General features: G+C 38.7%; 2 protein-coding genes across 8 annotated transcripts in view; one reads left to right on the top strand and one right to left on the bottom strand.

The window, feature by feature from the left end:
* The window catches only part of DCUN1D4 (defective in cullin neddylation 1 domain containing 4), a 38,524-nt gene extending 27,425 nt beyond the window's left edge, over positions 1-11,099 (top strand). For all 7 annotated transcript variants that reach the window (XM_033060809.2, XM_033060808.2, XM_033060812.2 and 4 more), the window contains 6 exons: positions 2,249-2,319; positions 2,663-2,754; positions 3,609-3,717; positions 9,550-9,654; positions 10,091-10,193; positions 10,304-11,099. In XM_033060809.2, coding sequence (XP_032916700.1) covers positions 2,249-2,319; positions 2,663-2,754; positions 3,609-3,717; positions 9,550-9,654; positions 10,091-10,193; positions 10,304-10,359 — 536 coding nt within the window. In that variant the 3' untranslated portion in view covers positions 10,360-11,099. The remainder of the gene's footprint in view (positions 1-2,248; positions 2,320-2,662; positions 2,755-3,608; positions 3,718-9,549; positions 9,655-10,090; positions 10,194-10,303) is intronic.
* Positions 11,100-13,454: 2,355 nt separating this feature from the next.
* LRRC66 (leucine rich repeat containing 66) lies at positions 13,455-26,246 on the bottom strand. The gene is made up of 4 exons (XM_033060815.2): positions 25,381-26,246; positions 23,122-23,291; positions 22,259-22,589; positions 13,455-20,852 (listed from the first exon to the last, which is right to left on the bottom strand). Exons 1-4 carry the CDS (start codon positions 25,874-25,876, stop codon positions 18,379-18,381), a joined length of 3,471 nt encoding a protein of 1,156 aa, XP_032916706.1. The 5' UTR covers positions 25,877-26,246; the 3' UTR covers positions 13,455-18,378.
* Positions 26,247-26,302: the final 56 nt, after the last annotated feature.

Below are 26,302 nucleotides of genomic sequence, written 5' to 3'. Positions count from 1 at the left end.
AGCAAATTTCCTGCCAATAAAAAATTATATTTGAGTATGAAAATTGCATTAACTGAGCTTTCAAAAGACTGAATATAAAGAGTTTTTTTGTGTAAGTCTTCAGAGAAACTTTATCTTGTGTGATGTGAGGTTGAAGAGTTCAAAGTTCAGTTTTGTCTTTGTCTATATCCTATAAAAAGAATACAGGAGGTGTGTGATTTGAAATGTTTTGGAACATGTATACTTTACTATTCAAATCTACAGTTAAATCTGTACTTCTGTTGAAAATGTTCTTACCTCTCTGTCATCTGCCATATTAGTGCTGTATAGTACAGAATTAGCTTCAGAAGTGGTGTGTCTTTAATTAAAAAAACCTAAAGGATGAGGGAGGTAGTAACACTAGTATTGTTCCTGCTGAATCTGATGCTTAGGGTTTCAAGCAAAGTGAATGAATTCAAATATCACGTACTAGTTTTATCAGGTAGTTTTCCATCACAAGGTCTAGGGAAGATAGCCTGTGTTATTTATTCTTGCCCTTATGTATGAGAACTTTCTTCAGGCATTACTTCTAGGAATGTAAATCATGGCCTGTGGTCACAAAAGGTGATCTTTTATTAGTGAGGTTGGTTGTTGTATTTGTTTTCCTGCATGTGTTTTCTGAAAGGAAGAATTTGACATATGGGGGAAAATGATCTCATAACTGTGAAGACCAAAAAGAAATTAAATACATGTTTAATGTCAACTTGCATTTTTCTGGTGCTGTCTTGGATAACATGTCTAACAACTTGTTCTGTCTACTTTTTAACCATAATGAAGAATGACTTAATTTGATGCAATAAACAATTTTTTCTCCTAATAAAATTATGTAAATGAAATTAAATACTTTGAGATCTCACTTGTCTGTGGCAGTCTGTGAGAGGAGTTTCAGACAAATTCAAGCCAAATCCAACCTGTTAGATTGTCTGCCTATCTGACCAGCTTGATTTATTTTTTTACTCTAGCAACAGGCATGACTCATTTTTGTCAAGACTTTCATGGAAAGAAAGGATGAAAGGAAGGCTTTGTGAAAGAACTTTGGGGTTTCCACTGGATGCACACACCAAGATAAAACAGAAAAGTGGAGAGTACGATTCTGTTTACAGTATTGAGTAACATTCTAAAAATTGAATTTGCGAGGGTTAATCTCTTGTGTTCTTCCTTCATAAGTCTTCTTTATGTATGCAGACAGTTGACACTGCATTTGGGTTTTTTCCCCTCCCTTGGTGTGTTTTTGCATTACAGAATGAGTCTTTTTAAAGGCCGTTGTGTACACTCTGAGAAGTGAGTGGCTGTTATGAAAAAATGGGAAAAGACATAATTAAACCTTGTTATTTCTAGAATAGATCACCTAATAATAAAATACAGATTGATCTTCCCTTTATAAATCCTGTTTTTCTTGTGCATGATCTTTATATTGAAGGAAAGTAGGCATTTCAACCTGTGTTTTTTCAAATGAGCCCTTTCAAACATGAGTCAAATAATTCTAACAAAATAGTTCAAATACTTAACATGTATTTAAAAATAGAATTGCACAGTACAATTATTAATGTCTGTATAATTTTTTCTGGACTGTTGTAGAAGTTAAAAATATCTTAACACCATGTCATATCAGTGGTGCATTTTTATTTTGAATCTTTTTTTTCCTTTTAGATAGGCAAAGAAATAACTGTAATTCAGGATTTCATTCCCATTGCATTTACTATTAGTTAGATGATGTGTGGCCATGGTGTAGCAATATGAATAAGCAGGATAACATATAAAGATAGTATATGAAACAATGAGGAATGAGATTCTGGGAGTGATAATGTCTTGTATCTTGTATAGCTGTACATCATGTTTTTATGTAATTTGATCTTGTGATAACAGTAGATATTCTAGCCAGGGAATGAGTGTCACTAGATCGTCCACTCATTTAAGCATGTTAATATTATGTGAGTGTTCTGCTAGTCTGAAGTGCATTATTCAAAATCTTACTGATTTACACTTCCAAGATTATCTCAATAAACGGGTAGAAAGATCGGCAGGGATGAAAAGTTGTTTTACAGTTTCTCTATTTCCAAAGGTGAGATAAAGATACAAGTGTATCCAAGTCTGATTGATAGTAGGTGTGGAAATATTTATATCATGTCAAAACAAACGTGTTAGGTTGTACTGTGTGATTACACTTCTGTGCTGTAAAGGACAGGCTATTTTAATTTTTAGAGATAAGTAAAAGTCATTTCGTTTGCAGGCACAGATGACATTGTAGGGCCAGAAGGTATGGAGAAATTTTGTGAAGACATTGGAGTTGAACCAGAAAATGTAAGTTCAGGATCCATTTTGAAAATGCCTTATCTGCTATGGTATATGTGAACTAGCCTTACAGCTCTTGCTGTTCTACAGAGAATTAAAAATTTATTGAGAGTTTAAAAAAATTCAAGAAATATAAACCAGGGAGGTTTTGAAACACATTTGGGAACAATATTGTGGGCAGTAGTGGCCATTATAACACTTCTATTTTAACTTCTAAAGCAGCGTAGCAAAGTTCTGAACTTTCCACTTGCACAAGTAAAAGCATTTGTAGCCTGCTGAACAGTGGTTATTTGTAAAACACATGGATTTTTTGTTCAATTCTCAGTCTGCATTTTTTTTCTCTTTTAAACAGGTAGTTATGCTTGTGCTAGCATGGAAGTTGGATGCTCAAAACATGGGCTACTTTACATTACAAGAATGGTTAAAAGGAATGACATCACTACAGTAAGTGCTTTGAAAATTCTCAAATTTGTTGTATGAAACACAGCTTTTCAGAAAAGATGCACTTTACTGTTTTGACTCATAACACCTAAAGCAAAGAGCTCTGCCATGGAGTAGAAGTCACAAGTTTTTGGCCTGATTTATGATGATGTGGTTGCTTAGAGACAACTTGAAACCTGACATTGCACATTTGAATACAGTTGAATTAAAAGGTCTGCAGTCTCAATGAAAGAGAAATGTCGTGAATCTCTTTCTGCAACCAAGGACACCTATCTTTGTTGCTGGATTGCATGTGTCTTTTAGCTATTGGTATGTTGTTAGAGTGGTTTAAAGCGCTAGATAATACTAGCTTTCTGTACCTGCATTGTTCCTTTTAAGAGTTGCTTTCTCCAATCAAAAGCTTAATTTTATGGCAAAATTAACATAAATAAAGTTGAATAGTTGTGTTTCATAGAGAATTGGAGAAAGAAACAACTGTTTTGACGGACTTTCCAGAAGAGAATTACTAAAACTGTATAGGAAGTTTAATAGTTTTAGCAAGACTTCAGAAGCATTTTTCACTGCTTTGATTTGCTGTTTGTTTTCCATGCATGCACAAGCTCTTAGTTTTATCTATTGGAGAGTGCATTTTTTACAAAGCCAGTCAGTCCCAGTGTAAGACTTTGCTACTTTATCTAAATTTGTTTCATACAATGGGTTCAATAAAGCATTTTATGCAGGCTTGCTCAAAAACATGCCTCTGTACAGAGTGATGTGTTTTGGGGTTAATGGGGATACATGTTAGAGATTCTTTCTTAGAACATCAGACATCTCAATAAAAATGCAGTCTCTAAACTCACTTGGTTCTTGTTTTGTAGGTGTGATACTACAGAAAAATTGAGAAATTCTCTGGATTACTTGAGATCTTTATTAAATGAGCCTACCAATTTTAAACTTATTTATAGATATGCCTTTGACTTTGCACGAGTAAGTACTGTGCATTTGAAATTACAAACTTTACTGTCATAAATAATATTTAAAAGACCATATACTTCTAAGTTTGTTTCTCTGAAGGTACCACTCAAGATTGCTTCTAACAAATGGAACCATTTGTGTTCTAAAGCAGTGTATGCAAAATGTCAAAACTGGAAAACTACAGTAATTTCACGAATACAAGCCGCACCAATTTGACCAAAATTTTGGTGGAAACCCGGAAGTGCGGCTAATATTCCGGGGCGGCTAATCTATTAACAAAATTCTAAAAGCTGCCAACACGGAAGTGAGAGCCCGCGGCAGCCCCAAGCCAAGCTGGAGCCCGGCCGGCCCCGGCAGAGGTGGGAAAGCCTGGCAGAGGCGGGGCCAGCAGTGTCGGGGGCGGGCGGCAGAGCCTGAGCCAGCAGGGCGGGGGAGCCCGGGAGAACTGGGGCTAGCAGTGCAGGGGAGCATGGCAGAAGCAGGAAGGCCGGCGGGTGGGGCTGCCTGGCAGCGGGGGAAGCCCAGCATAATCGGGGCCAGCAGCGTGGGGGAACCCGGCGGTGCGGGGGCCTGCAGTGCCGGCCAGGGCGAGGAAACGCGGCGGCGGTGCAGACGGGAGGGGGCGGCCGGCGAGCCTGGTGGCGGCGGCGGCAGCCCTGCCGGCGGGGCGAGCGAAAGCGGCGCTCGCGAAAGCGCCGCCGCTCGCCGCGAAAGCGCCGCCGCTCGCCGCGAACCGCGAGCCGCGAAAGCGCCGCCGCGAGCCGCGAACCGCGAACCGTGAACCGCGAAAGCGCCGCCGCGAGCCGCGAACCGCGAGCCGCGAGCCGCGAGCCGCGAACCGCGAAAGCGCCGCCGCGAACCGCGAACCGCGAGCCGCGAAAGCGCCGCCGCTCGCCGCGAACCGCGAGCCGCGAAAGCGCCGCCGCGAGCCGCGAACCGCGAGCCGCGAGCCGCGAACCGCGAGCCGCGAACCGCGAGCCGCGAAAGCGCCGCCGCGAGCCGCGAACCGCGAGCCGCGAAAGCGCCGCCGCGAGCCGCGAACCGCGAGCCGCGAAAGCGCCGCCGCGAGCCGCGAACCGCGAGCCGCGAAAGCGCCGCTCGCGAAAGCGCCGCCGCGAGCCGCGAACCGCGAGCCGCGAACCGCGAAAGCGCCGCCGCGAACCGCGAGCCGCGAAAGCGCCGCCGCGAGCCGCGAACCGCGAGCCGCGAACCGCGAACCGCGAGCCGCGAACCGCGAGCCGCGAAAGCGCCGCGGGGCGGGCGCGGCGCGGGGCGGGCGCGGCGCTCGCGAGGCGCGGTGCGGGGCGAGCGAAAGCGGCAGCGGGGCGGGCGGCGAGCCCGGCGGCGGCAGCCCTGCCAGCCGGGCGAGCGAACGCGGCAGCGGGGCGGTGCTGACGGGAGAGGGGGGCCAGCGAGCCTGGCGGCGGCGGCAGCACCACCCGGCCAGCCCCGCCGAGCCGTGGTGCTGAGCTGGGCCACCCGGCCCCGTCGGCAACCATGAGCGGGCCGAGCCTGCCTGGCCCCGCCCCGAGCCAGTAAAGCCCGCTATGCCGCGATCCTCTTACTAATTGGCCAATTTGTGAAAGCTGCGCACGGATTCTCGCGACGAACGAAAGTGCGGCTAATATTCGGGGTGCGGCTTATCTATTGACAAAGACAGCAACATTGTCGAGGCACCGGGGGTGCGGCTTATAATCCGTGCGGCTTGTATTCGTGAAACTACTGTATATAGGATGTGTAATGCTTAGTGGTTAGTGACATGTTTTGTTATGTCACTGCCTCAAGCTATTTTATGACTTCAGGGAAATCATTTAGGCCACATTCTGCTTTATATTGGAGCTTTACCACTGAGTTCCCCTGACTTCAGAATTACTGTGGTTTTCCTTACTCTGAGTTTTGTGAGCATAAACATATTTAAAACAGGAAGACACTTCACACATTTCAATAGCTGGTAAAAATGGGTAACATGATAAAAGCTGGATATTATATAAATACTGATTCAGAAGATTTTTGAAGTGGTTTTAATGATGTTTTCAGTATTTATTAAAAAATACCATAATATCAGTCTTCCTGCTATAAAACATGCTTTGATGAAATTTTGCCTGCAATGGAACCAATAAACATAAGACTGTTCATGCTTGGAGGGAGTAATAAGAGAACTTTATTTTCTGAAATAACATTTTGAAATAGAATTTCGACATTCATTTTGCGAATGTAATGGGATGTACAGAAGGTTTAACATAAAAAGGTAAAACTGTTCAGTTTCAGTGCAAGAGAACTAAAAATAGTAAGAAAGCTTGCACCAATAATAGTAGCATGAGAAAAATAAGAAGAAATTGAACTGATAGCAGTTCTGATAGTCTCTCGTTAGCAATTTCGATTTTTGGTGCCTCAGTGCTTTCTACATCTCAGCATTCAGATTTATGGTTGCTCACTTTTAAACAAGGAAACTTGCAGCTGAATATAAAAAAATGCATGATATTAGTATGAGAGAAAAAGAAAAGCTGTATCAACCTTTTAATTCCTCCTTTGCTATATGAAGCTTTATTCTGCCAGTTTTTTTCAATGTACAATGCAAAGGCATTGTCTAAGAAGTTCAAGACACTGGTGAAATATTGGTAATAGAGAGCAAACTTGTGCCAGCTGATGGCCTGTCAAAAGTAAGTGCAGATGCTTAAAAGGTGGATAGTGTGTGTGTTCTTTTCAAGAGGTCTCGAAAAAGAATTTAAACCTTGAGACACATGTGCTGTGACTTCATTTGTGATGAAAAGCCCCTGCAGATTATAGAAATTGAAGTCAGTGATATATAAACTGGGGAATATTTGGCTAATATGATTATTGAACTTTTGATACTACAGACTTGGGGAAAGTCTATAGAAGAATTGCATCCAGTAAGAGTAGAAAAGAATACTGAGAAAGGTGGATATATTTGTAGAAGCCAGATTAAACTGGGTGTAACTTTCTTCAGAATCATCGAAGTGATTGATAGAAAAAAGCTGATGGTTTCACATTCAGGAGATTGTATAATTTCTGTCCTAAGGATAAGTCTTTCAGGGAAGTGCTCAATGGAAAAAAACCCATATGTCTAAACTTCGTAAGTTTTAAGAGAAAAATTTTTGAAAGAGTCTGTTGATTTGGCATTTCAAGTTAGTTTGTGAATAAAAATGTATCATCAAGGTTTCATGTGGCAAGCACAATTTAAGTCAGCACAGATTTGAGGAAATAATTTAAAACACCATATGTTGATACTAAGCACAGATATATTCCTCAATCCACGTTTGCCCTTGTTATTGCTGAGTTTGAGAACACACAGATGCATGTATTGCATGGGTTAAACAGATCTTTAATGTGAAATATTAGGGGGGAAAAATCAGGAAGACGGTCTATCATTAGTGTAAAAAAATAGTCAGATAAAACAAAATTTGTTAATAAATTCCTTCATCTGTATCCAAGGAATGTAAGTGTCCAGAATGTATGCTAAGAATGCAATTGCATCATCTCTCATGGCAGATGTGCCATTTGGCAGTTGGAAGTAGGTAGAAAGGGCTTATCTGAAGAATTTGTTCTGATCAGTAGTCAGAGAGAGAGAATGTAGAAATCTAACAATATAAGGCATGAAAAACCAGTGTGGCCAAAGTAAATAGAGCCTGATTTCATTAATACTTGAGTGTGTGGGAAGAATTCAGAGTATAAGCGGTAGGTAAAATAAAATGTATTCTGACAGCAGCATTATTTCTGCTTAAAGGTATTTGTGACAAGTGTAGATGGGCTTTGGAAAGAGAATTGGTTTTTAGAACTTTTTGAACTTGGAAATAAGGGAAAGTTTTATATCATACTAGTACAAAAATGTCTTTGTGGGTTTCTTTTTCATCTTTCTTACTAATTGAAAAACCTTGTTCGTAATGGAATTTTTTTTTTTTCTCTAAATCCCTCTTGGATTTAGTGCCCAGAATGTAAACAGCGTGTTTTCAGAATTGCTGGTCTCCCCACTTTGCTTTCAAAACAAATCTGTGTTAAATTCTGTCTACACAATTTTAGAACTGAGGCGTGTTTAGTATTAAATGAACATAACCTTGTAACTATGGCATTCATTTGTTGACTGAGAACTGGGATCTTGCTTTGTCACATTCTTCTTATGTGATAGAAGGCAATTCAGTTATGATTTGAGCTAAGTTTTTAATAAAGATGTGTATTCTGTAATACATAGGACTGCATTTGTACAGGTGAGACATAGGGCTCAATTCCTTTGTCATGGGCAGCTATCTGTCTTGCAGTGATCTGTTAGGTAGTCCCTGCATCCATAATATCCCTATGTGGGATATGTCCAGGTGGACAACAAGCTGTCCAGGAGTCAGCAGTGTGCTCTTTTTGCCAGGAAAGCCAGTGGTACCCTAGGCTGCATTGGGAAGAGCATTGCCAGCAGGCTGAGGGAGGTGATCCTGCCCCTCTGCTCAGCCCTGGTGAGGCACATCAGGAGTTCTGTGTCCAGTTCTGGGTTCTTCAGGACAAGAGAGACATGGAGCTCCTGGAGCACATCCAGTGGAGGGCAGTGGGATTGGCTAAAGGATAGGAGCTTATGAGTGTCTATCAGTATCTGCAGGAAGGGCGTCAGAGAATGGATCCAGGCTTTTCTGAGTGGTGCCAAGCAATAGGACAAGAGTCAATAAGTAGAAAATGCTGCATAGGAAGTTCCACCTGAATATGGAGAAGAACTTTGCTGTGTAGGTGACCACACACACTAGAACAGACTGCCCAGAGAGGTTGTGGAGTCTCCCTCACTGGAGATATTCAGGAACTACTTGGGTGCAGTCCTGTGCCATGTGTGCTAGCGTGACCGTGCTCAGGCAGGGGGTTGGACCTGCTGACCCGCTGTGGTTCCTTCCACTTACCCATTCCATGGTTCTGTAATACCCTGTATTTTCTTACTTTAGATTTTGCAGTCCACTGTCATGAATATATACAGAGAACAAGGTCTGCATTAGCTAATATGGAAATTTATTTTTTGTGATTTCATTAACTTGTCAGTTTGTAGCTCGGTACTATAACCAAGGCACAAAAGTGTGGGAGTTTATGTCTCTCAGTAAAATTGGTTTAATTTCATGATAACAAATGTAGATGAATAAACTGCTTAACAAAATGGAATCATACACATACATTTTACTTTGAGATGTGCAGAAGTTATGTTACTAAATATTTGCCACTGATTAACAAACCTGCTGGGTACAGATGCTGCTGCTTTTACTTAGCAGAAACAAAACAAATCAGCCCTTAAGCTTAAATATACTGTTGTTACATTGAAGTAAAACTGGATAGTCCAGAGAGGAATCTCAATGTACTAGTATATTATGTTGTGTCTGCTGATTTGATAATTTAATCTGAATTTCATGTAATCAGTTAGAATAACAAAGATCCTCTCTTGGCTACTCTGGCGTAGTGAAGGAGGTGTCAAGTAGCGCTGAGTGTCTGTTGAAAGTCCATGTAGTTGTAGTGATAGGGCAGGAAGTGGGTACAGCACTGCTATTCTGAGAGGTGTGGCTGTGCAAGGGATACCTGCAAACGTGGGCCATTGCCAGGGAGGTGTGAAGTCAGAAATGACCTTATGCCTCATATGCCATAACGGTGATATTTTATTGGGAACATCTATAGAAAGCAACATCTCCGTATAACAAGCCATTACCTATAAGGAAGCAAATTTTACTGGCAAGTTGTGTTTTATTAAAAAGCACTGTTAGACACTGCTACATATTATTTATTTGTTAATTTATTTTGTCTGTGGGTGAGCTGTAAGGGAAGTGAAAAATCTGGAATTCATGCTCTGTTTTCCTTTTTGACCTTTTCATGCAGGAAAAGGACCAGCGCAGCCTAGATATCAATACTGCCAAGTGTATGTTGGGCCTTCTTTTAGGAAAAGCATGGTCCCTTTTTCCAGTATTTCATCAGTTTCTAGAGGTATGGAATTGGAAACAGAATGACAGGGTTTTTTTAATCTGTCTTCTCTGATACTTTTAACTTGAGGTAGAATGAACAGCTAAGAATACTGTTTGGGATATAATAACCACCAAAGCAGCACATGCAACTCATTATTTTTTCTTTTTTCCTTTTTCCCAAATTCTTGTTCTGTTAAGATTTGTGTAATGCAGGACAAACCATAGAATGTTATTTATTTGTTTCTGGCCTTTATTTTATTGCTGTATGTTTGTCCTCCAAAAGATGTTGGAAGCATTATTCAACACTAGTTTAAATACTTACTGGTTTAATCCATTGTTTTAGATGTTATACGGATTAAAACAATAATGCATCACAAAGTTTAAATTTTCTGTAAGAAAGTCTGAGTTTTAAACAGTTGAAATACATTTCAGTAATTTCTGTTTCTTGCCTCAAGCAGCAATCAAAATACAAAGTTATCAATAAGGACCAGTGGTGTAATGTTCTTGAATTCAGCAGAACAATTAACCTTGACCTCAGTAACTATGACGAAGATGGAGCCTGTAAGTACTACCATATGTTGATGTTCTAAAATAATTTATTTCTCTGAGCATAATCATTCAGTGTCTTTTTACAAAGCTTTGTAAAACACAGTTATTTGATCTCTCTACAGGGCCAGTGTTGTTGGATGAGTTTGTGGAATGGTATAAAGGAAAACAGATGACATAGGAGTTTAACTATGCACAGCCACTCAAGAGTCACTGTTACCACAGTTATGTCAACCATTAGCCATAAACTGCTATTTGTATCAAAGTGCATGCTGCTTTTCTTGCACTGCATCCCTTTGGCAGGGAATTTTTGATGTTTGCTATTTAACAAGCTAGCTATGCTTGCTGTTTAGCATTGTTCTCTTTGAAGGCTGCTTTGCATTTTGTATTTACACTACGAATTGGTGAACTTGCCAGAGTCTTCACTGTGATTAAGTGTATATTGCTGTCTAAATTTTGTATATGTGTATAAAAAAAGGCTTCACCTAGGAATTATTTCTGCAGAAATGTATTGTAAAAATAATTTTGTGGCATATTTCTAATCATCACTTATGTCTGTTGAAACTTTAGTTATTTTGTTTTTTTTCTGGTCTCAAATGTAACATTTCAGACTTTCTGGACATAGTTATGTGGAAGAACTATTTACAGTTTCAATGTTACTATTTGAGATACCAGTTTCTGAGAAGAGAATATAAGCTGTGATTTCTTTCATCAGAATTTGCCAAACCTGACCTAATGCTTTATAGGAATGAAATATTGGTGTCTTAAAAAAGATATATGCATATAAATATTTCGACACTGTAATAGTTGTACATGCCACAGATTATTTCCATTTGAAAAAAGAGTACTGACTTTTTAATGTTAAAACTGCAGTAGTCATTACAGGTACAAATGAACAAATTAAAGTACCTTTTAAAAATGGGTTTTAGACTTTTGTAAATTGCCTTTGGCATACTCCTTTTAATTTTTGGTGTACCAAGAGTGTTTGGTCTATGTTGTGATCTAGTGACCCAATGACATTGAAAGTTCTAGCTGAAATTAATAGTTTGGGCAATGAATTATGCTCACCCCTAGCACAGACATAATAAAGGTTTTGGGGATTTTTTTGTTTGTAACACTAATCTTTCCAAGGGCCTCCAGCTTCATGTTTCTAAGTACTTGAAAATATGATAAGGAAAAAAATACAATGTTGAGTAGTCTAAATATTTTATTTTTCTTTCCTGTTGGGGATTAAAGTTTCCTGGCAGAATGTCCATTGCAGGCAATGGGCATGTAAGACACCAGCATTAAATGACAGTACTTTTTTGCAGGGACCACTGCCTGTTTCACTCATCTCTTTATCTGTATGGAATGGTTCTAGTGATTATTTCGGGGAAAAAAAATGAGTGAATGGAATAATGTTTAAGTTCTATAATTTTGTCATATTGTCTTTGCCTTACCCTTCTTTATTAAGTAATGTTAGTGTTGATGTTTATAAATAGGTCCTTGAAGTATCTGGTGCTATTAAACTTTGATCCCTAAGGATTTATTAAAATGTTACTGATTCATGGAGCATTTAACAACAAAGAGCCAGTGGGTGTTTTGGAACAAGAAATAACATTACTTTTCTACAGAAATATTTTACAAGGTATTGGCAGTTATTTTCCTAGAATACGATCCAGGGGAACAGGAGGAAAGCATTTTATGTTGGAAGTGAAATTTTCTTCTGTGTTGAAGGTTCTATCCTTGCCATCAAGCCAGGAACAAGTTGACTTGCCATTGACTTGGCTCCTTTCAGGATTAAGCCTAGTTTAGCAAAAGCACATTAGTTTGCTGCCCTGGGCCAGGAAGTTGTAATTGTGATGCTACAGGTGGTCAGTTGTGTTCAGATCTGTTTGTTGTTCTTGGTTTTTGTTTTTCAAACTCAGCTGCCAAAGAAAAAACTGTGTGTCTGTTTGTGTATATTTGTATATACGTAAATATACAATATACGTGCATATACAAAACCTAGAATTTCATTATTCTAAGAAGAAAATACTACCTTTCCTGTGAAATACCTGCATTTGGACTTCTTTAACACTAAATAGTGCTTTTTAAAGATAGTAGTGGTAAAACATACACAGTCAGTGCTTTCTCATGTATTAATGCACATAACCTTAATTCCATGTTTGACGCCAGTTTGCACAAGAAATTGAGTGGAGTGTGGTATTTAATGTTTACAATAAGCCTCTTAAGAAAACACACCTTTTATTAAGACTTCTGATGTAAATGTGTATATTACAATAGTATTACTGTAGTGAAATACCAGTGGACCTGCTGGTTTAGTTCTTCGAAGAATGAACTTAGAAGCAATATAAGTTAACGTTAGGCCAAACTGTGATTGCCAAGATTTTAAGTGAAGTAGATGTAATTGTTCTTAAAACATTAAGCTAGCTGTTTACTCTAGGAAACTCTGCAGCACAAACTGGTGTGAATCCTGCAACAAATACAAGTATGTACGTCAAAAATAACTGAGCTTCCAGTAATGGAAGCAAGAGCCAAAGACTTTTAATCTATTACTGTTACAGGTATAGCTTTCATATAAGGGTTGACAGAAATCGGTTCAGCCAGGTGTTGGCAGTTTTGCAAATGTTTATCAGAATAAAAAATTTAATTAAAAGCGAAGAAATGGGGAAAAAACCTCAGAAAGTACTTGTGCTGTGTAAGCAAACAAACTTCTTTCTTTTAATTTGGGTAAAAGTAACTGGAAGTGATGGAGAGGAAGAATGTGTTTGGAAATGGATCAGATGATGCAATTTTTTTTCTTCCATTTGAAACAGTATGAATCTGTAGCCATCAGCAGGTTTGTAAACATGCATCTTCATAAAGTAAACTACAGATTCAATTACAGCTACTAGAGACAGCTTTACTGACATTTATAGTGAACAAATGGACTGAAATGGACTTGTGTGGTTTGATGAGCTTCCCTGTGCTATCCATCCTGGTGGTTTTGCTATATATGCTGATAAGCAGATCCTAACATTGCCTGCTCCTGTATATTGGAAAAATTTTTTATAGTTGTGGAAACATAACTAACCTACTCAATTAATCTTGTATTTAGTACAAGTGTGGCATTTTCTTTTTTTTTATTTTGCCATCAAATAGCTGATGTAGATTTTTTTTCTGTTTGATTATGGGTTACCCTCCCAACCCTTATGAAAAATAATGTACAAAATATGCTGTTTTCTGGGACAAGGCATTGAGAAGTCATTCCTGAAAAAATGTCATGGGTCTTGTGCTAATGTGTCTGGTGTACTGTTATTGAATTTTTAGGAGAAACTTGATGATCAATCTAAAGTTAATTTTTGGTATTTGGGAGGTGTAAATTGGAAAGACAGTTAGTGAAAGTAAAATAGTATCCAGAGACTATATCAGTTGATGTTCCTTGATGACAAACATTTGGAGCTCTATGGACTCAATAATCTTTAGGATCTTTTCAACCTAAATGATTCTATTAATGTTAGTAACCAAAACAGTCCATGAATTAAATTTCACTTCCAAAGCAAAGTGATACTAAGTATTTAAAGTATTAATACAATTCTCTATTACTGTTGTTTTTTCACTTTTTATCTTTTCCAAGGAAAGCAAGCTGAAGAACATAGAAATTAGTGAAATTATTTATGTACTTGAGTTTTCAGTTAAAACCTCTTTAAGGTTGTCTTTAAGCTACAATAATTACTTGGGTTATCTTTTTGTAGCCATTTCTAATTCTGCAGAGGCTTCTCCCATTTTACCGCAACAACACAAGTTTTATTTAGTCAGAAATATGCTCATACAATCACAATTAGTACAGCTTGTTGCTACTTGGTTTATGTTCCCAAGTTACTGTTTTGAAGGACAAGAAATGTACTTCAATTGTGTTCAGGTTTTCCCAGATTTCTGTTGACCCTTAGTCACAAGTCTAACAAATTGTTTGATACTTTTGGAATTAATATAGGCAGCTTTAAAGGTTAGCTTGTGCCCTGGTTTTATTTATAGCTGCTAACATACCTCTTTCTAGGCCTTATATTTTGTCTTTTTGTATTGTTCTAAAAGTATGTAGAATCCATCCACAAACTGAATAGTTTGTTTTCTGTAATTGAGACCAAAATTCAGCATTTTTTTGGTTCGCTTTTATTTTTTAAATCCTCGCCCACTCCCCCACTGTATGTGTGCATGTGTACGTGTGTCAAAATAGCACCAACACTGCTGTTGCAGGAACAGCAGTTAACCTGTAACTGTGAATGCTTTACATCTTAGTTACTTGGATATTTCATCAATAAGGTGTGCTAAGCTCCTGTGACTCACAATATGATGAAAATACTATTATGCCACCTAACATGAGTTAATCCAGTTGATTTTTTTAGGTCTTTTCATGGTGTTGTAAAATGGCATCCCACAAATAAACAGTATTTGTGTTGGTTTCAGAAACTGACTTCAGATTTTTCTGTGATTCATACTTCAGAAATTCTCATATCTGAACATACATAAGCAGGCAGTGCTTATCAGGTGTTAGCAGGGAATGTGTAGGATCTTGTCCCATTGTTTCTAATGGTGCAAATCGGTGCTTAAATCTGTTGGGAAAAAGTGTGTGTTTCAAAAGGGTTGTGGTTCAAATGAGGTGTGTCAGTGTAAAACAGTACTATAATACACAAGTTTTCAGCAACAAGTCAATTTGAGCAAAAATGTCTCAAGACAAAATTTTAAAGAAGCGTAATTGTTACCCACTCATCAAATCCAGCCTTTTGACCCACAGGGTTCTGATTAGAAAAGCTGTTGATGTATGGGCTGGATAAGCAGATAGATGGACTAAAACCTGAAAATTTAGGCCCAGAGAGTGGTGCTTTGCAAATCAAACTCTGATTGGAGACCAGTAACTAGTGCTGCCTTGCAGAGGGACCTCAGCATGCTTGACAAATGACCTGACAGGAACTACATGAGCTTCATCCAGGAGAATTGCAAAGTCCTGCAGATGGGGAGGAGCAACCCCCTGCACCAGTATCTGCTGAGGGTCACCCAGGTGAAATGAACTTGGCAGAAAAGGGACTGGGGCTCCTGGTGGACACCAAGTCTGAGACAAGCCAGCAACAAGTCCTCACTGTGAAGAAGGTGAGTGGTTCCTGGTCTGATTCACACAAAGTATTGCCAGCAGGCTGAGTCATGATTATTCCCTCCTACACAGCACAGCACTGGTGAGGCCACACCTGGGTACTGTGTCCGGTTCTAGGCATCCTAGTACCAAAGACCCTGTGGCATTCTGGAGAGGGTCCAGTAAAGGGCCATTAAGATATGAAGGGATAGGAATTTCTTTCCTGTGAGGAAAGGGATACAGCTATTTAGCCTGGAGAAGAGAAGGTGCTCTGGGAAGCCTTACTAAAATATTTAAATATCTGAAGGGAGGGTGTAAAGAAGACAAAGACTCTTCAACCAGTGCCCAGTGACAGGACCAGAGGCAGTGGGCATGAACTGAAACATAGGAGGCTCCATCTGAACACCAAGAACTGCTGTCTTTTTCTGTGAAGGTCACCATGCACCGTTACTGAGTCTATCCTCAGAGATATTCAAAAACCATCTGAACGTGATCCTGAGCAACTGGGTCTAGGTGGCCCTGCTTGATCAGGATTATTGGACTAAGTAACCTCCAGATACTACTTCCAACCTGGACTTAAAATATTACTTGAAATGAATGTATTTACATTGAAATTAGAATATTGTAATGCAGAACCCATCCTGAAGAAGTTTTCCATTGCATTTATGTTTCTGATGAAGGCTGGGGCTGGCTTTGCCAATTTTCAGAATGTAGGCTGTTACTTATCTGTATTTACCAGAAGGGGTGAATGAAAAATTTACTGCTGCTATCCAAAAAAGTTGCTTTTGTTGGTTATGTGTGGGTTAAATGTGCATGTCTTCTTATATTTAAAGGTTAATTTCCAGCCCAATTTTCAGCATATTCAGGAAAGATTGAAATTCTTAGTACTGACAGCAAATAACTTCACGATTATCAAACTATTATGTGCTTGAAAATGAGTTTTATTTCATTCTGATTACTGTATTTGAATTTCTTGATCTACCCTTAAAATGCCTGTATTTTTTCCTGTCCTGATTCACTATATGAGGGATTCTGTGTCTTGTCGATTGTGGAGCCTGGCAGGCCATTGCCCTGTGAGAAGGGTGTGTCCAGACCTCCTCTTGTCATGATTCCTCATGTTCAGTTACAAATTCATACAGCATACACTCAGGCACCTTTTATATTGAGCTTATTCTGTGACTTTGATTACCTACAGTCATCTGGGATAGTAACAGCAATGGGCTTCCTACTAGTATAGGTGTCTAGAAATTTTCCCAGTGGCCAAATAAGCTAAATCAGTTTTCAGTGTGAGCAAGATACAGTGGATGAAATGTAAAGAAAGGTGAGGATACAATCTTGGGATCAGTGTGTGTGGGACTGTGTAGCTAATTCTATACAGAAGGGCATGCTAACATGGGGTGAGTGGGGAGGAGCAGAGTATGATGAGTACTGTGTGGAAGTCACAGAAAATACAAGGGTTTTGTATTAAAGAGCAATTGCTAATGAAGTCAACTTATATGAAGGAGAAGCAGCAGAGGGTTTGGATTTGAATGAAGATGTGATATTAAAACTGGAGAGATGAGTAGCAAAGGACAGTGGCAAGATTAGGCAGAAATACAAAGATAAATTTGAGACGAAACGTAATATTTTGACAGTAGAATGAATACTTTGCCACGTGTTAAAATCCCACTATAAAGGAGCACATTTACTTTGCCTTATGAGAACAGAAACTTTCCCACAACTTTGTGGCATAAAGGGAATCTTAGAAATACTGCAGCTTCTCACAAGTAGTGTACTGTCTGCCTCACCCCTGCAGCATTCTCGCGGTCAGAAAAAAATATGAGAAAATAATATTCCAATATATATTTTGAAGTCCTATTGGATTGTTGCACAAGTAAATGGCTGAGCATTTCCGTGTATGAGATACCAGTAGAGCACTTGAGTGGGTTTTTTTCCCCATGGTTCACAAAATTGTCTTGCTTGTATGGTTAGATTTCTAACATGTTAGCAGCTGCAACAGCCAAAAGGTGACAGGCCTTGGAGAACTGCTAATGGTGTTTGAAGACTCATAGATGCCAAAAAGAGCAATCAGTGCTTTTTTTCAGGCCTTGCATTTTTAAAGTTGTTTTGCTCACAGAGAACTTGTGTGGATTATGAGTTTTACTGAAAGCTGTCAGGGGCTCTTTGTTCTTAGTTTTTTCTTTAAAGGTGGTTTCAGTGATGTAGTGTGCCATTGGACTTGCTGCTCTTGTGATGGAATTGAAATGTGTTCCTTCTGTTTGGAGATTTTAGGAGTTAATATAAGTGTCTTTGTGGAAGAGTTTTCCCAGAGTTGTAGCCAGCTTCCTGCATTTTCCCAGAACTGGGTCTGCTCCCTTTCATGATGACATTTCCCTTCAAGAACTCTATCAGTGGTACTCAGTCTGTTGAAAGGGCCTTGGGCTATATTCAGAGGTAATTTTACCTTACGTTTACTATCTTTTGGCTACTGATGTTCTAAAATAGTTTTGAACTACTCTTTTTCCTTCTTAAGTAAAATTCTCAAGTGGGTATGGGATCCTTTGTCTTTGGGTGATGTCCCATTATAGCTGCATTTCTATAACTGATATTTTCTGCAAGAATTGAATTCTATTCTGTTTCTTTGAGAAAGGTGGTTTTCTCTCTTTTGCCAAATTAAAAAGTAATTTTGGGCATGTAATTGAATACTGCTTGGACTTTATTTATCTTTGCAACACCAGGAATTCAGAGATAATCCACAAATCTGGCTTAAAAAACAAAACACAGTAGTATATACTATTTCACTGTACAGATTGAGTACCATAAGAAAACATAATAATAGTAATAATGTAAATTTCCACATTGCATTTATTTTAGGCAAAAAGATGAAACAGTGAGTATCTGAAGCAAATTCCAAGGGAAATGATATATTAGTATCAACTGCCAATAATGAGAAAGTAAATGTAATTCAACAAAAGCCTTATTCATATTCTGGAGTATCTTTTAATAAAGTCTTATTATTGGTTTTTTTATGAGTACCCTTCTAAACAAAAGTAATTTCACTTTAATACAAAATAAAGTTTGCATCTGCTGTAATGACATAAACACTGTGGGAGCTTAGTATTACCGTTTTGTGTTTCAACTATTGAAGTTTGTTCTCCTACTTTCCAAAATATTAGCAAATCCATCAAATGCTCTTTTCTTCCTAACAAAAAACTGGTTCTGTCCTGAATTTGTCTGCCTTTTTTTGCTGAGATTGTCACTGGAATTTTGGAGATGTTCTACAGTTGTTGCAGAATGGTTCTCCAGTTCTGTCAAAGTAGTGTAAGCCTTCATCTTGCTGGAATCAGTGCTTTCAGAGATTGTATTTCCTACAGGTTTTTGTGGGAAGGAACATGAACTGTATGGTGTGCTTTCATCGAAGAAACCTTCTGGGATTGAGAAGGAATATGCATCTTCATCACTCTGATCCAGTTGGAAGCAATCATCTGTTGTGAATTCCAATTGTGTTTTCCCAGAATTATGAAGGTGCAGCAGAACTGGTGTAGGATTACAAGACTGCATTTCTTCAGGAAGACTGCAATTGCTGGTATCCTGTAATTCTGTGAATTCATCAGAATTTTTCTCATTGGAACCTTCTTTCATTGTATCTGCACAAGCCTGCTCCCCCTGTGGTAGCAAGTCATCTTGCTGTGTAACAAACATGAAATGTTTTTCAGATGTGTGTTCAGGCATCAGTTGAAGTGATGATTCTTTGCTGGAATGCAGCAGTGATGTTTTTTTTACAACTTCATTCAAACCAGTATCAGTGGGAGCAGGAATAAAGCCATTGTCCTCAGATGTACTCATGTTTCTTCTTAATATAATGTCTACTTCACCATGATTCTTTTCTGGGGAGTTCCTGGCTGTTTGCTCATCTGTACTTTCTGCTGATGCATTTTCGTTTTGTTCCATGTGACTGAAGCTGAGGGAATGCTGTGGTTCTCTGGGAAGTAGAGACAGCTGCAGTTCATCCTCTTCAGAAGTTTTCTCTGTGTCATATGTGGGAAAATGTTTTAACTTAAGTACTATGTTACCAGAATCTGTACTTTGACTCTGGAGAGAATCAGAAATAGAGTTTTGTACTGTTGATCCTGTATTAGCAAAATAATCAAATGTATCTGGAATTTCTTGATTTGAAGAGCTAATTGTATCTGGATCTGACATGCTTACATGGCCACTGTGTTTTTCAGTGCAAGGGGATGCTGTTTCATGCATGGTGGTATCTGATCCATAATTAATAGTGGTTTCAAAATAGGCACTGTGCTCATCTTCATTTTTCCCAATCTGCTGAAGTTCAGGAGTAATGTTTGGGGACTCTGGGGGTGTTGCAAATTTCTCAGTTCCACTGTCTGTATTGGCTTCATCTAGCAATGACTGACAGACTGGAAGGTTGTCACTAACATCAGATTGTTCCAGTTCAAAGTCTGCTAAAGAACTGGAGTCACTCATTGTGAATGGAATCCCTTCAGATGAAGAACTGTCACCAAATATATCAGCTGAAGCATTTTTTTCATATGAATGCATCCTTTCATAGTCATGCTTTGAAAGGGGAGAGTTTTCTATTGTTTCATAGATGCTTGCATTCTTAATATCTGCATCTCTTCTGGAGCTACTGGGTGAAATAAAATCTCCAGCATCACTAGGTATATTTTTGTTGCCATTTAGACCAAGTTGTTTTTCACGGTTTTTCCTTCCTTGCATAAATTTTTTAGTGTGCCTGGGTTCATTATGTGAAACAATACCTTTTCTTTTTGCAGAATCTGGTGTCACTTTTGTGATCTCAGACTGCAGCAGGCCAGAGTTGTTTCTTACTTTGCTTTTTGGTGTTATTTCATTGCTCTTCTGGTAGTCCGTCTCAACAAAAAATAGTCCGGTATCATAAACATTTGTACTTTCATTATCATCAATCCTAGTTTGGACTTTTGAAAACCCTGGTATTTTCTTCATGTTGACCTCAGTATTGCTTTGTTTCTGGTACTGTGCTTTGGGGTTTGGTGAATGTACACCTCTGCCAGTGACATTTTCATACACAGTAGAAGTTTCTGTAGGAAAAATCTGTGTGTTTCTTAAAGAACTCTTACCACAAAATAATGTATCATGCTGCATATTTGTTAGTTTGCTTGCAGAAGGTTCTGTGCTTGGGGTTTCATCTGAAAAAGCTTGATTAGAATACACGTGTTCTGAACCTGAATTTTTGTTCCTGCGCATGAGTCTCCACAGGCTTTCCAGGTAGGGTCTAGCAAAAGCACCCAGACAAAAGGCACAAACAAATGTGATGAGCACAGAGAGGGAGACAGCCAGTGCAAAGTTTGGCCCTGTTTCTTCCTGTCTAAAACCAGTGTTAGTGTCCCTGGTTTTTCTAACCAAAAATGCTGAAACTCCTTCTTTCACCTCTATATTATAAATGAGATATTTCTCTTTTGTTATATTAAAGAGACACAAATATAATCCTTCAGAAGTTTTCTCAGCATTGTATATCACTAAGTTATTCATTTTATCCAGTGTCATATCAGGAAGACTGTGATTTTTTGAAATTCTGCCCTTAGGTGTCCACCAAGAGACTCCATTGCCTGAAATGAAAGAAAACAGAAATGCAGTCTTTGTTAAAAGGTACCTGGTTTACAGGGTCCAATGATGTTTTTAAGAACATACTCTGGACTATCTCCCATAATTTTAACAGTGTGTTATAAACCCCATTTTCTTTTTATCCATTGTAAGTAATTTTACATGGTGCAAAGTCTGCTAAACCATATTACAGGCCTGTCCCCACTGCCTCCCATCTAAAAACTAAGAAGATGTGGGGTCTTAATTGCAGACTTTACAAGAAAAATGGTAGTGTGAGGGGGGAGGTCACTGAAATCATCTAAGCAAGTTCAGGTGTACTAGAAACACTGCTGATCTTCCTTGTGGAAGAGACATGTCTACAGTCAGCTGCTCTGCAGCCTGGCCATGGTCACTGTGTAGCTGTGGGATAAAACATCACTTCTTAACTGACAGTGGTTCAGCCACTGTGATTTTCCTGTAGTTGCTGATCTGACTGCAGAAAAAAGTCTGTAAATCAAGGATATTTGTACAGACTGAGCAATTGTTCCAAACTTGAGCTAGTGTGGGCCATGGCTGGCTGTTGGCTTTTAGCAATTTGTTTCAAAGTCGTATTTTTGGCTTTGTCTTTGCATCAGCTTTCATTCCCAGCTGAGTTCTGCTGCAATCCAGTGTGCTGATTTTAGTCCAGGTTTCTGTGACTGTTCTTGTAAGCAGACAAAGCAGGTGGCATTTCTGATTGGTCCTGGATAGTTTCATTTGGGGATGAAGTATTCCCAGGGAAAAGCCTTACCACCTCCAAGTGCTATTAGTCCATAAGAGTTAAACCATTTTGCCTTATGGCACATGATAAATACCCCTTCTGCTGTAAGTTTGGTCTTGGTTTTCCATCTATGTGGTAAGTCTTGGCTCTATAGGTTTTGTTGCTTATACCCTCAATGTTCTCTATTAATTTTAAATGTAAGTGAAGTGTGTGCTACAGTAGCTGTACTTTTTTAGAAGAAATAGAAATTTTTTCCCTGCAAATAAACCTTTTATTTCATTTTGCTGTAACTGAATACTGAAAACTATTGCATCCTTCTTGGTTTTCTTCATGCCTCAGAAGTGCCATCCCACTAATTGGTCCTTTGTTTCAGGCCAAAGTGAACCAGTACATTTGCAATGCATTACTTACTGAGACTTATTTGTATACAATTTGGCATCACTTCCTCCCTCCTTTAATATAAGGAAGGGGACGAAGACTCAGGAAACCTAATTTTCAAATATTCTTAAGCAGAACACTATTTTCTAATTAAATATTTTTGCATGTTAAATTGTAATTCAGCTATTTTTAAATGGTGTCTTTAGAAATACACTTTCAAAACCAGATTTATTTGATCATTCTGCATTGATTTGAATTTTAGCAGCATTTTAATGGAGTGCCTGATGTACATACCCCTTATGTTGTCCAAGTTACAGGTCAGCACTGATGTGTTCCCTGTTGGGACTGTGGCCCTTTTGAGCAAAACTTTGTCCCTGCAGTTTAAATGGAAACTTGAAAGATACAGCAGAGGTTTCTGGGAGTTGTTGGCAGACTTTTTGTATGAAAGGCTCAATTTTTTCCTTGTGGAGTCAAAGACAAAATGAGATAAATGTTTAAAAGTGTTTAGCCTGCAGTTAAATATCCAGGCATTTTTTGACAAATACACTTCAAGTCGAAAAAAGTTCAAACTGACAAGTATCTGTGGTAGAGGGATTGTCAGAGCATTTTCACGGAGATCCACGACCTATTTGGAAATAATACAGAATTAATTTGATAAGGCTTTCAATGGAATTCTTATTGCAACATCTTACCAACAGTGTTTTAGTGTACAAGCACTTCTGTAGTTCTTATGAGCAATACATCTGCTTAGGATTTCAATAATGTTGTCCTAAGCTTTTTAATGTACATGAAAAGTTTAAATTGTGATGTTTAGAATTCTCCCATTGTAGACTTATCTCTGTGTGAATAGGGAGCTGCAAGGCTCTTGCCATGGAAAGGATCGGGGTAGAAGGGGACAGACATGTATTTGTTTAAGGCAGTTATGGACTGGTTTGTGGCATAGAGAAATTGTGAGTTTATGTTATATCTTGTACATTTCAGCATGTGTTTTCCTACATATAAAAAGCAAATCTATAAAAATATTTTCACCATTTGCTCTAGTTTTTAAATTGTAGACTACTTTTATAATCAGAACCATATAATCATGCTGAATAGTTGACAAATGATATCTTTAATGATTAACATAAAATATTGAAACAGTTGTATTGCTTTAGAACCTGTAATTTGTTGAGATCTTTGAAGGCATCTGGATGAATTTTAGTTATCTTGTTGTTTCGCAGGTCAATGTCCTTCAGCTGTGAACAGTTTTGAAAATCCTTTGGGTCAATCTGTTGTATGGCATTGGATGATATATGGACAGTTTGTAAAGATTGCAGGAGCCCTAGTCCTAGGAAGAAAACAACCTATTTTACATTTCATATTCTTGTTTTCCCAATTGCATAAAATTCTTTGCCACAAAATTCCTGCCATTCCTCACTACTGCAATGAGTGGCTGCAGCCTTTGTGTTATGCCTGTCCTAGTCAGGGGTTGTCCCATTCTAAAAGCTGCTTAGCATCAACAGCTGGCACATTAAAACAGTCACAGTCAGTGAATGTCTTAAAAATTGACACTTTCATAAAAGCCCTAGCATTTCTTTGTGCTATCAAAATTATTCTGACTGTAAACTCTGTACTTCAAGCAAGCTTCTCTGGAGAACTGGAGGTAGGAAAGGAGTGTAAAAAGGCTGGAATATCTTGAGTGACAAGATCCAAATATGTTAATTGTAAGTAAAAGAGATGCAAAAGGTAATGTAGTATCTCTTATCCATTTGCATGGGCAGTTTCATGGGAGTTTTTCATATGTGGAATTATTTGAACTGCATTCATAGGATGTAAAACCAAATGGAAACAACCATTTTGCTTATGCCTATCTGCCTGTGAATTATGAAGTATATTCTTCAGGGTGTCCTAATTACAGTAACATCCACCTTACAAAAGGAACACTTTTGATTGCTGGAGACACCTCATTTTTTGAGGTGCAGTGAAGCTCCAGTCTGCAAGGTTTAGTGGAAAGGCAGGCACTTGAACATTCAGCATCCCCACTAAGTGTTCAACCCCACAGTGTTACTGTAAAGTGATTTTTTTTTTGATCATACAGCATTATTGTGAAGCTACTAGTCCTTAAAAATTTTGCCCTTGGTGTCACCTTCTTTACAGAAACCTCTTTTCTCATCCAGCACCTCTGTTTGTTGAGCAATTGGTCTTTGAGTTTACTGTGAAAAGCAGAGGGAATGATTCATTCCTGGTATAAAACTAGAGGTAGGTGATAGGAAAGGCATGCAGAAGTTCTGGCAGTTCATAAATTCATCAGTGCACCTGCAGGAGGAATTTTACTGTGGCTACTTCCCTGAATTAAGGTTTGTGCCAAAACTATACACTATGGCAGCAGTGGGCAGTAGCCTTACTCCTGGGGGGAGGGAGGAGCTGGGAGAAGGGTTTCTCTGCTATAGAACTGCAGTTTGTGTTTTCTTTCCAGAGGTTAAACCTCAGAATTTTAGTGAAGTATTCTGGGCAAGAATAAGGTTCTGAACATGTATTTAAATTAACACAGGATTTAAGTATAATTTGAAGTATGGTGGTACTATGCACAACAGTTTGAACTTAAAAAATTGAGTCTCCTGTAGAAGAGGATCGATCTGTATGACCCTCTGAGGCATCCTATAATGGGCAGTCATATTTATCTATCAAACAAAATCTTCATTGATATATTTTATAATGTAAGCTTTTCTATACTGTCTATATAGATACCTTGTCTATACAGACACTACAAAACCATTACGTGAAATGGGTTTCCTGTGTGCCAGAGAATGATTTAATAGCATAAAAGGAGAAAAATGGAACTTTCATGACCCTTTGTAGGGGCAAATATATTATCTTGACATGACTTTGCGGGGTAAGTGGTATTTTTGTTTGTCATCATTTATCCTCCTGTATTTGCAAACTCTAATGAATCTGATGGTGTCACTAGACATCAATAAATTCAACATATTTTATTTAGGTTGCTCTTCTGGTAGCTTCTGCTTCATTTGAACCGTTTGGCCACTGTGAACCATCCCTTGATAAAGGCCAAGCTGCCCAGCATTGCTCAGTGACCAGCAAAGCCTTTCTCCAAGTTTCTCGAAACCTTACAGCCCTCTCCTGTTACACCAAGGTGTTGCTGTGATAGAGTATTAAACAACACTGAGCAAAATTGTTTGGACTGAACAAAATATATTTTCCCATCTCTGAAATACTGAAACCTAACACAGTAAACAAACAACCAATTAACTTCCGCCTCTGTTATTTGCTGGTGGAACTTTCCCTCACCTTAAGTATAATAAAACGAGAAAGTCACATTCTGGATTCAGTAAGACGCAAGAACTATATCCAAAACCAACCTACCCCTTGGGAGTCAAATCCTTGAGAGTCAAGTCCTTAAAGATTTTTGAAATGCTTACCTCTTGGAACTGTATTAAGATTATTTCTTTCAACTGACAATACTTTCAAAGCAGGCAGGAGACGATCAACAATGCTGTGCTTTTTAGACCCATGTGCAGGTGAAGGCATGACCAGCGTCAGGGTGTGGATGGCGTTATCATTGAGGTTTAGAGTTTCTAATATGGGCAAATTTGTACAAGTAGTTAAAGTAAGCTCAGAAATCAGGTTGTTACTGAGGTTCAGGTGTTTTAGCATCCACTCTTCATTTCTTCCACCAGAGCACACAAAAGTTTTAATATTATTGTAACTCAAATCAGCTGTCACTGCCATTTGTGAAATATCTTCTGGAATAGTAGATATTCTTGTAAAAGAGCAATTCAGTAAGAACTGCCCATCCCACCGGCATTCTGAACGCTGATGTGTAGCAGGAAGAATCCGCTGTGACTTGGTTCCCACTGATCCAGGAAGATTAAAGTAAAAGACCACAGCTATAACATGCAAGTGAAGGTTATCCATAGTATCTATGTATAAAACATAGAATTATGGTTAAATTAAGCACAACAAGAAGAGAAAGTGAAAACAGTTTGACATGAAAAAAAAATCAACACCGAATAACCACAGCATTACCAACATTCTGCCTTAAACATTCATTATTTGAGGGTCACTTATTCTCAGAAAGAACATTCATAAACTGGTAACCTCCCCCCTCCCTCCATATATCCCAAAAAACAGTTAGAACCTTTTTTTTCTTTTCCAGCCTTTTGGTTGAGAAAGACAACTTCTTTAGAGCTTGAGATCTAACAACAGTGGAGACTTTTGAACTCTGCTTCAGGTATTGCACACGACTACACTGAGCAAAGTCCACCACATACAATCTATCATAAACAGGTGTGGAACAATTTTTATACTTCCAGTGTCTATATCAATAACAAAACAATGTAT

This window comes from Catharus ustulatus, chromosome 5 (genome assembly GCF_009819885.2).
Source record: "Catharus ustulatus isolate bCatUst1 chromosome 5, bCatUst1.pri.v2, whole genome shotgun sequence".
Classification (NCBI taxonomy): domain Eukaryota; kingdom Metazoa; phylum Chordata; class Aves; order Passeriformes; family Turdidae; genus Catharus; species Catharus ustulatus.
Note: the sequence above shows the minus strand (reverse complement) of the source record. Positions and strands in the feature narration are given on the sequence as shown.